At 38.9% G+C, this 11,362-nt stretch overlaps 1 protein-coding gene across 1 annotated transcript; it reads right to left on the bottom strand.

Moving 5' to 3' along the window:
- Positions 1 to 6,107: 6,107 nt before the first annotated feature.
- LOC136115691 (transmembrane emp24 domain-containing protein 7-like) lies at positions 6,108 to 10,364 on the bottom strand. Its single transcript, XM_065861897.1, has 3 exons — positions 10,197 to 10,364; positions 8,838 to 9,083; positions 6,108 to 6,344 (listed from the first exon to the last, which is right to left on the bottom strand). Exons 1-3 carry the CDS (start codon positions 10,362 to 10,364, stop codon positions 6,108 to 6,110), a joined length of 651 nt encoding a protein of 216 aa, XP_065717969.1.
- Positions 10,365 to 11,362: the final 998 nt, after the last annotated feature.

Below are 11,362 nucleotides of genomic sequence, written 5' to 3'. Positions count from 1 at the left end.
CACTAACCAGCTGTGTTAGGAAGTTGTCTTCCATGCACTGCAGGAGCCTCCTAGATGGCTTCCTCTCCACTGTGTTGTACTTGCAGCAGACATCTGGTAGCTTGAAGTCCCCCATAAGAACAAGGGCTAGCGATCGGGAGACTTCTCCCAGCTGCCTGAAAAATATTTTGTCTGCCTCCTCATCCTGGTTGGGTGGTCTGTAACAGACCCCCACCAGGATGTCCACCTTGTTGACCTTCCCCTTGATTCTCACTCATAGACACTCAACCCTTATCATCACCCTCCTCAAGTTCCAGACAATCAAAACCCTCCCTAACATACATGGCTACCCCACCTCCTCTCCTTCCTCACCCATCTATTCTGAAGAGTTTATAGCCATCCATTGCAATGCTCCAGTTAAAAGAGTCATCCCACCATGTTTCTGTGACGGCAATGAAACCATAACTTTTCTGCCTCACAAGGGCTTCCAGCTCCTCCTGTTTGTTTCCCATGCTGCATGCATTCATATAGATGCACTTTAGCTGAGACACTGTTTCCACTGGGACAGCCGCGCCAGCACCACCTTCAGATACCAGCGTGGGGCCCTTGGGTATGCCTCTGCCACATCTGGTTTCCTCCCCCTTCAAATCTAGTTTAAAGCCCTCTCAATAAGTCCTGCTAACTCCTGCCCCAGGATCTTTTTCCCCTTTTGAGACAGGTGCATCCCATGTGTTGCTAGCAGACCAGATGCCATGTAAGCCAACCCATGATCAAAAAACCCCAAATTCTGCCAGTGACACCAGTCCTGCAACCAGGTATTGATCTGCTGAGTCTTCCTGCATCTTTCCTTATCCTCTGCAACTGTGAGGACAGGAGAACACTAGTGCTCCTGATCTCTTGACCAGTCATCCCAAGGCCCTGAAATCTCTCTTGATCATCTTTAGTTTTCCCTTTTCACTTTCATTACTGCCCACCTGAAAAATTATTAGTGGGTAGTAATCCGAGGGCCTAACCAGGGCAGGAAGTTTCCTTCTTACATCTTTAACCCTGGCCCCAGGGAAGCAGCAAACTTCCCTAACAAGTGGGTCTGGCCTGCATACAGGGCCTTCTGTTCCATTTAGAAGGGAGTCTCCTACAACCACAACCCACCTTTTTTTATTGGTGGGAGCTGTTTTGATGGAGGGTGCAGAGTGACTTATCCTCTGCAGCACCTCCAACTTAGTGGAACCACCTCCCTCAATGTTGTTGTTTGGTTCCACTTGCAGGACCTCATACCTGTTTTGCAAGGGAACCTGCGAGGGTGGGGTGGTCACAGCAGGGACCCTCCTCCTTCTATGCTGGATGGGAATATGCTGCCATTTCCCCCCATTCCTGAAGTTGCTGCATTCCACATCCTGAGCCTCATGCCTGTTGGACAGAGACACCTGAGAAAGTGGGGTGGGTGGGAAGTGTTTCTCCTGCCACCCCAAGTGTGGACTTGTTTCCATTCATCCCTTTCCCTTGACCCGCCTTCTTCAGTCAGGCAAGGGGAGAATACAGGAATCCTTTGATCTTTATTTCTTGCTGGTGGTCTTACCTGCCTCCAGGCAGCCAGAGCTTGATCCCACCAGTCAATTTTCTTTTCCAGCTCCCTGATACTTCTCAACCTTTCCACCTCCTCTCTCAGCTCTACTACCAGGCTGAGCAGGTCATGCATCTGCTCACACCTCACACAACTGTTTTCAATGAGATGCACCAAAAACTGCAATGCCTGTAGCCAGCATTGGTCAACAGAAAGGACCCAATTCTTCTCCATGACAATGTTCAACTGCACATCACACAACGAACGCTTCAAAAGTTGAACAAATTAGGCTTCAAAGTTTTGCCTCATCCGCCTTCAAAGTTTTGCCTCATCCGCCATATTCACCTGACCTCTCACGAACCGACTACCACTTCTCCTATCATCTCAACAACATTTTGCAGGGAAAACGCTTGAACAACCAGCAGGATGCAGAAAATGTTTTCCAAGAGTGTGTCAAATCCTGAAGCATGGAGTTTTAGGCTACAGGAATAAACAAACTTATTTCTCATTAGCAAAAATGTGTTGATTGTAATGGTTCCTATTTTGAGTAATAAATACATTTGAGCCTAGTTATGATTTAAAATTCACAGTCCAAAACTGCAATTGCTTTTGCATCAACCTAACATCATCTTGTTCTCAAACTAAATCCAAACAATGACTGTGCTAGCTACAAAAAAGAAAGGTTTATTTTCTAACCAGCACAGCCTCCTACCCGAGGCTTGTAAAGCCCACATGTTAGCATGAGCAGCCACTGTAAAGGAACCTGCTGGAATGCCCCATGCCAGCCTGTACTATGCCACTGGCAGGTGTTATGACAGATGACATTCCAGCCTGTCAGGAGAAGATATAGGATTATGTTTGTTACACAAAATAAGAGGCACCATAGCATGGGAGGGAGGAAGAACTTTTCCATGGACGGAATCTGTGCAGTGTGCTGCAGGAAAATCCATCTAGTGCTTCACAAGCATGGGGTTCCCAGCATCCAAAGGGACATAAGATTTACTATCTATATTCCTCTTTTTATTCTATCACATTAAACCAGCTATTTTATTAAGCCATCTGTTGTCAGACCTTTCTTATTGAGATCCAGGAAGAACACAGCACCATCTCTCTCATTTCCCCCTCTCCCCGAGTGCAGCACACCACCACAATCTTAAGCTACTTTCCAATCCTGAGGTGCCAGGCACCTAAAAATACCACACACCACTACTTGATTATAACTGTAACATGTCACAGAAAGAATAGAATTTACCCATATTTTTAGCCAAAAAACTTTCTTTAATCCACTTAGTGTAAATATTCTTGAAAGATTTTGAACGTAGAGCAACCAACATCAGAAAAGAAAAACCAGGAGGCAAAAAGCCATTTTGGAACGTGCCCACATATCAGTGATGGTTACTATATCAGGCTTTTAAAACTTAAAGTTGTCAAAGTGGTATGTGCTAAAATTCACAATAAGCTACACAATATAAAATACCTCCAACCACACATCTAGCTACTATGTAAGAATTACTTAAGTTTGTACCCCATAATTAGACATCACTAGATACATCTTTCTAACTCAGGAATAGATACAATAGGTCACGTCATTCCAGGCATCAGGGGTCAAATACTTTAAACCTGTTTCTGTTAGAATTTTTAGTTACTATTGCATGCACTGAGCAAAGAGCCAATAGCCACACCATCTTGCTCTAACTTGAGTTTTTCCAATGACCCTAAAGCATATCTAATTATGCACAGCAGTCAACTTGTACAATTCTCAGTGTACAGTAATAGAAGTAACAATCAAATGTCAGGTGGATTGACACTTTTGAAGATAATGTGTTAAAATGCTGGCCGAGTTATCTTTTTTTTTTTTTTTTAATTTTTATTTGGTAGGGAAACATTATTCTCCCAAAAGGCTTTGAATAACAAATCAGATCATATTCATATATTAAATTTCCCCATACAATATTCAGAAGGGTTTTTGTCTTATTCAAACTTTTTTTTTTTTCCCTCTTCAAACTAAAACAAGAACTAACATTTCAGGACATGAAAAGAAATTATGTAGACATAAAACATCCAAGGAATAGTTGAAACCTTTCACAATTTCAAATGCAGTTGCATCTCAATATAGGATGATTTAGTTGCATATCATACCACTGACTGAACTATTATTTCCATATATACATCTTTAACAAAAAAAAATAATTAGAAGTCACAAAGCATTTCTTCACCCAGTGTTGTAGTGAATAGGATATAATAAAACGCATGATACCAATCACTTATTTTAAAAAATATATATAAAATTTTAAAGTGTGAATTATGTTTTTCATAACTCCCAAATAAAGGCATTTTTAAGCTATTGGTGCATATTATGCAGCATTTTACTAGAGGTTTGGTTCAGATGCCTAACTTCAGTGCAAAATTCAAGTCCACTAAACCTCAGCAGGAGTGATATTGAGCTAAACAGTGCCATTCAACACATCCAAACTTTAAGAAAAATTAGAGACATGTATGTGACAGCCCGGTAATACTTTTCTTACCCCATTGTTTACAAATGTTGACAGTACACAGAACTGACTTATTGGAAAAAAAAGTTTCAATTTTTGAAAAAAATGTTTTTGCTGTGATTAAAGCTACTCAAAAAGTGATATTCAGGCTTCAGAAGATTATAGTGGACACTATCAAAATTAAATCATGCTTTTATCTGGCTCTTGTACCTGAACTGCACCATTTATGTAATGAAACAAGAAAATACTGAAGATCAGTTGCTAAAACATAAGGATAAAGCATATAAGTACAATCAAGAATATTGAGTGCAGGCATAAAAAAAACCAAACAGCTTTGTTTTCTGATCTGAGATTCTGTTACAATTTCAGTAAAGCTTGCACCTCAAAAATTGGAGTGCGATATTGCAAGTTCAATACAAGATAGAAGGACATTATACATAGTTCTGAACATAATATACATTAAACTTTTTAATACCCCTGTTGCCTTTTAACTATTTTTTAAAGTATTCAAGTATTTTCCTTCAGTTCTGAAAGAGTAGTTTATCAGTTTAAAACAGAGACAAGGAGTTGTTTTTTTTTTTTAACTCCCAGACCATTTTAAAGTGAGGTCATCTTAGATCAATTATCCAGAGTGTCCAAGTGCCACTTGGACATGTGCATGTGTAAAACTTGTCAATTTTTTGCTGGAAATAATACAGGAAATTGATGAGGTTTTAGCATTCTTTCTCTGCTTGCTGAAAACTAGTTTAAGTGGAGTCCTTTGAATTAGAGTTAGTAACTCATTTTTTTTTTTTAATCTTAGTTTCGTGTGTGCACTTAAAAATCGGTCAGAGTTCATTTATTCCTCCACAACATTCTGAAAAAGTTTAGCCTTATTTTGACTGGCTCAGTTCAAGCTACTTTTATGTACATACATTTACTATCCTCCTCATCCAAAACAAGATTTTATTACAATACATAAACTAAAGACATGAGCAGTGGAACCAATGCAGCTACAAATCTACCAAAAAATAACTCAAAGTATTTAAAACATTTCCTGATCACTAACAGAAAAGAGTGGCAATTACATGCACAAGGCCATAATGTATCAGTGCACCAATGTATCGCAGCACTCACACAATGCAGTATTAATACCAAATGGGCTTCTTAATAGGAAAGCAATTTAATAAAAAGCTTTGCATGTGCCTAATGGATGCAATATAAGTGTCTAGTGCTGGTGCTGTATTGCTTGAAAAAAAAAAATAATCAAACTCTCTCTGGTCTTAAATCCGACAAGCATCAGCAGCACAAGTACAGAGACTGTACAGCTTCAGTTACAAGATTCACTAATTTATTTCATGTTTAAAAACAACTTGAAGATTTAAGTTTTTTAATAGAAAAAGCACATTTCCTGAGTAGTCTCAGTTTAGAAGTTGTTTAGTAAAACACTGTAAAAGAGGAAGCGCATTATATTTTAATGTAGTAAAGTATGTGTTTAAGCAAATACACTCAAGTATAAAATTTAGCAGGTTTTGAAGGTGAAGATTTACCAGTCAGGTGGAAAATTTGCACCATCATGTAGTATCAACCTTGCAACAGTTTTACGGATAAGCAAAGGATATGATATTTTTTTTTTTTTTGTTACAGCAAATCAAAACGGTGTGATACATCTTGCAACTTGTTCAGCACATTAGCTTGTTTATAATCCAATACATTCAGCCTGAAAATTAAAGTAAAATCATATTTTCATGAGTATTTCACATCAGACATTAGATTGTTGGGTTTTTTTAAAGCATTATACCACAGATGGGTAATATTATCAGTAAAGTCAAATTCAATTTGTATTAAAATTGGCAAAACCAAAGAGAGTCTGGTCACTGCCAGATACTTGAGTATCAGAAAATATTAATTTACTCTGTATTTCAAATTGGGTGTCCCTTTCATAACTTCTGGTGTATGTTTTGTGATTTTTAATTAATGAGGAAGGGTAGACATGTAGATGTTTCACATATTTAGTTCTTTGTACCTACAATTAATTGGAGAACAGTAATTTCACAAGGGAATAGCACAATGACCTGAAACATTATCAGTACCAGTTATGATCCAACATGGGTTATCATGGTTCTTTTATCTGAGAAGAAGCTTTTGAGGAGAAATACCTGCCCAATACTAACTACAAGAAGAGTGATTGCTTCCCCTATTGACCAATAGGCTACTCTTGTGTTTAAATCCTCTGCTCTGCTGCGGCTTTGTGCTTCTCTCAACCGGAAATGAGTCTGATAATCAATGACAGACTTCAAAGCTTCATGAATTGAAACACATGCAGACTCCATCTAGAAAAGCAAACGAATATACAGCTCAGTTAAGAACCCTTCTAATGCTTGTTCTGTGAAGTTTTGTGAAGTTTTGTGGTTTGATATTTAAAATTCGGATTCACGTAGCTTTACAGATGAAAGATTATTTCAGTCCACTGTCAGACTGAAATACCACTGTTTTACACACAGGAATGTGACTGATTTAAGTACCAAAGTGTGGAGAACTGCACACCAAATAAAAAGTAATGCACTCTAAGAACCACAAACTGAATATTAAAATTCATGCATGTTTGGATACAAAAGTGAATATAAACACCATATTGAAATATGCCATATTCCAGCATTTGTTAATTCCACATACACCAGCAAAACAAGCAGTAAATCTCTCTCCATATTTAGATAGCTAAAAAGTTTCTTATATCATTAAGATGTGCATAGTAGATGTTAAAACACTTTTACATTTCAGAAGTGTGTGATTCTTCATCACATAATTCACAAACTTCAGTTTCACAAAAGCCTGCAATCGAGATTGCTGACCACAACACATTCTTTTGGCATAAGACCCTTCTATTAGTCACATATGTAAAAAGCGATTAGAGAAAGGACAACTCATCTTTCTGTGTTCCTGGATGCTCCCTACCATATTCATATAACAAACACTCAAGATCAAATTGCCCAATTGCACTTGTCATCTATCATAAAAATCACATTCCCTTTTCTAACCTGAAAAATCTTAACCTTTTCAATCTAAGTACTATGAGCATTCCAAGACCTAGATCACTTTACACATAAGCTTCTTCCATTTTTAGTTTATCTTCTGAAAGTAAGAGTCAGTACCCATGATTGTCTTTTGACCATCAAGAAATTAACAAATATCTTCAAAATACTTATGTTTTAGAACTAACCAACTGACTATCCCCTAAAAAATCAGTATTTCCGAAGATCAAAAGCACAATCTATTATAAAAGGTGGTGTTTGACACCCTAATAAAAACCACTGTCAGTTACTTATATGTGTGTCAAATCTGCTTTTCAAGTTGATGACTTTCAGGACAGATGTCTGAACAACTCCAAGATATTCTAAACAAAATTCAGGAGGAGATTTCATGCATTAAGTTCTGCCATTTGTTTCACTGCTAAATTATATAGCCCTCCCCTACTCTGTAAAAGGGACCTTAAATTTAAACAAAGTCCAGTTTCAGAGGTTTACCTTTTACAGTCCCTGTGAATGTCTGCCCAAATTTGGTCATACTACAAGCCTCAAAAAAATTGCAACGGAGAACCTACTTACCAAAGATGTTTTATGCTTTGAAACTTAACTTCCTCTTTCCCAAAGATCTGATTTACATTAAATATGCTACAACCCAGTGAAAAACTTTTTCTTATACTTTCTCCCATAGCCTGCAAAGATGCTGGGTCTAGAATCTGCATGTTCTGTGTTCTCAATACTCTCTACTGGTGTCAAAGTATCGACCAACAAACCCCCCTCAACTACACACCCCACCCCCTCCCAATACACAAAAATCAAAAACATGTAACAGAATGCACAGAGAGTGCAGGGAGATAGTGAGCTACAAGATCAAGAATCAAAAGGCAACATAAAGCAGAAGAGAAAGGTGATGAGAAGAAAGAGATAAGATTTATAACTGAATTCAAAGCAAGTCACCTACTTAATATAAAACTTCAGCCACTGCAGACTTACATGGGGTAAATTCAAGTGAGCAAGATGGATATTTGGGAAATGGCATTTCTGCCACTGAGTTCAAACTAGTAAAATAGTGATCGCATCCAGCATCTTGAAATGGTTGCTTAAAGTGAAGTTTGGTAACAGTTATATTGTAAGAATGCTAGTGAGAATTGGAGAAGTGACCATTCCTAGTGAAGTTGACTGATGTAGTTTGGACAGAAGTGGTACAAAAAAATTCTGAAGAAAGAAGGGAACATTAGGAAAATAAGTCTCAAGCAAGAATACTGTTTTGCCACTGAAGTGTCTTATAAATTACATATCTAGAAGTCAGTTAAGTATGACTGATTTTGTTCATTTGTTTATTTTGCTAGAATTCTTTTCCCATTTTGAAAAGTGACTGTTACATAAGAGATCAACCATGCAAGTCTTCCCCTCAAAAAAGACTAAAGTATTTTAATATAAAACCAAATTATTCTCAAAGTTTCTCCAAAGTTCAGGAATTTTGAAAACCCTGATCCATTGATATTTTACAGTTTATAAAATACACACTTCCACAGACATAGAACCATGGCATAAAAAAGTTCCCTTAAACTCTAGGCCACTGTATATTTTCCCTAATTTCCACTTAAACACTTGGTAATCTCTCCTCAGCTCTGCATTCTGTAAGTCCTAATTTTTAGAAAAGGTTCACTTTTAGTAACTCAGTTTATTTTAAAGAAACTCCAACCCATTCATTTTCAACAGTGATATAGATATCTAATGCAGTTGAATTTGAAAAACTGTCTGTCCACCTAACAGCTGCTGTCAAACACAACAATATTTTACCTGAGTAAGCGCAGTTGCTCTGTTCTCACTAGGAAACAGTGGTGGATCTTCTCCAACCTGGAAATCAAAGTACACAGTTTTGTGTGTGAAAGTAGAGAAGTCATTGCTGAAGCAGAATTTGTATGTTCCATTTCTGGATGCAGTAAATGTGAAACTATCATATTGTTTCTTCATCTCCTTGTATAATACAGCACCATCAGGACCTTCCAACCGACAGTCAACATCATAATGACCTCCAGTGATCACCTGAAAACAAGAAATTATCTTAACCAGCGCTATCCCCCAACCAGCATTGCAAATTGTTTGATCTGACAAACATTTTAAAATAAAATGCGTTAATTTAAAAATCTTTCAATACGTGTTTGCAAAAATCCTCATCCTATGGAAGACTCACAGAACAATTCAAAAATGAGAACTTTTAAATTGAGGATACATAATGTCAACTATGTTTCCTAACAGTTTATGAAGGAAGTTTTAGTTACTTCGTTTTAAGATACTGGTACTATAGCAAATGCTAGAGTAGATGAAATTTGATGGAGCAAAGACATTACTGTAATAAATCAGTAATTTACTATATCCACAAGCCCATCCATCAAACTTATTCAGCAAGTTGAGATTACCAAAATGCAATAAAACAGCTCCTTTACATACGGTCTAAACTGTCTAACTAGCCTATTAGTTCAAGCTACTTTATGTTGCAGGGATGGCATATGTCCAGTAGAACAGGTATTATAGCCTGGCTCATTTTCATATGTGCATGTCAACAGAGCAATGTTCTAGAGGTTCTGCTGCTCACTCCTGCACAACTAATTAAAGTATTTCTTTCCAATATCAGCACATTCAGACTACGCCTACAAAAACCTCAAAACTTCATAATAATTCTCTCAAGTTTTGTCAGTCTTTGATTACTGTTGGTCTACAGCACATTATTCTGTAGAATCAGACTAGCTATCCTATCTCCACAGCAAGAGCAACTGGCAGTTTAGATATTCATAGCTTACTATTCTGATGACTCTCAGGCTACTAGTTAAATTTAATCCTTGCTCCAAACTTCTTGCCTTTAAGATAAAGCATCCTGAAGGATGAAGAGACTTCTATCCAAAGGCACACCATACAGAAGCTTTCTAAAATAGTAGACATTTTATTAGAAATATTTAAATATCTATTCAAATATATAAGGCTATAAATATTTATCCAGAGGGACCAAGCATCAGAAGCAACACTTTAGATAGGCTGTTCACATAACATAGATTGAGTGCCCACCAATTTATATAGCTATTAAGTTATTAAAACTCTGATATTAACAGTAAATATGAAATAACAGGAGATTTCCCGGAGGCCGAGGGAAGCAAGGAACACCTGAAACTCAAGGGTGCACTTAGTGCCCTGGACAATCTCCTCATAGAAGCACTGCTTGGCATTGTCAGGCAGCTCGAAAGTGATCTCAGAGGCCCGTGCCGCGCAGGCCACCAGCAGCAGCGTCAGCCACCACCGTGGTCCCGCGGTTCCGGAGCCCCATAACAGCATTGCTCAGCGAGCCGAGGGGACTAATGGTAACAGAGATTGAGCCGGGAGGAAGGAGAGCAGCCCCGCATCAGAGACCAGCAGGCGCCGAACCCGGAGGAAGATGTCTGCGGTGCCAACCGGTCACAACGGAGAAACCTAACTGAGGAAGCGCATTGCACACCCGAAAGCAACCACGGCGCCCATCACTGCCATCACAGAAGTGCTTCCGGGTGAGCCCCCATGGTTTTATGGACGTGGTGTTCGGCGTAGAGGGGGGCGCTCCTTGACTGTCCCGAGCGCGGTTGTGCGTTTGCTGCCTGGCAACGGTTGGCAGGGAGCATGACGGCTCGGCACTGCCGTGGGGCCTGGCCGTGACACCAGCGAGCCGAGATGGTGTCCATGTTCACAAAGACGACCCCTCGGCACCACAGATACCACAGGTGCACGTGCGAGGCCTGCTCATCCCAGCTTTGTGCTGAGGGGTGCTCAGATTACATGGCTAATTTACAGCTATTTAGTCAAGTACTCACATATAAGTCTCTAGAGGATTCTCTCTGTCATACCTGCAAAACACAATCCAGGTTCCCAAACATATCAAAACTTTGGACTCTGTGTCCATTGTATGCAATTATCCAGCGGTTAAATTGTTTTCAAATTCCTTGTGAGGCATGATTTAGAGCTGAAGTGGACTCCCTTCTCCAAATGCAAGTTAACATTATCTTAAGTACTCTCTCTCTGTATATCTTCGAGTTATTGAATACACAGGACTGAGTTTCAGAGTTGGAGTTCAACATTATATGTCATTCAACATTCATTGCTCGAAAGAGATAAAGTGCAAAATCAAAATTAAATTCTGCTAATTAAAATCACAGTATCACAGTATCACAGTATGTTTGGGATTGGAAGGGACCTCAAAAGATCATCTAGTCCAATCCCCCTGCTGGAGCAGGAACGCCTAGGTGAGGTCGCACAGGAATGTGTCCAGGCGGGCTTTGAATGTTTCCAGGGAAGGAGACTCC

The sequence above is a fragment of the Patagioenas fasciata genome, chromosome W (assembly GCF_037038585.1).
Source record: "Patagioenas fasciata isolate bPatFas1 chromosome W, bPatFas1.hap1, whole genome shotgun sequence".
NCBI classification, from domain to species: Eukaryota; Metazoa; Chordata; class Aves; order Columbiformes; family Columbidae; genus Patagioenas; species Patagioenas fasciata.
This window is presented reverse-complemented; position numbering and strand designations above follow the sequence as displayed.

Bases quoted from the DNA above. Each gene is read 5' to 3' on its own strand.
- LOC136115691 (XM_065861897.1), bottom strand. From the start codon at position 10,364: ATGCTGTTATGGGGCTCCGGAACCGCGGGACCACGGTGGTGGCTGACG. The intron at 9,084-10,196 runs GTGTTCCTTGCT...TCTTGTTTTCAG, and splicing joins AGTGCACCCTTGAGTTTCAG to GTGATCACTGGAGGTCATTA. The intron at 6,345-8,837 runs GTAAAATATTGT...TTGCTTTTCTAG, and splicing joins GAGCAACTGCGCTTACTCAG to ATGGAGTCTGCATGTGTTTC.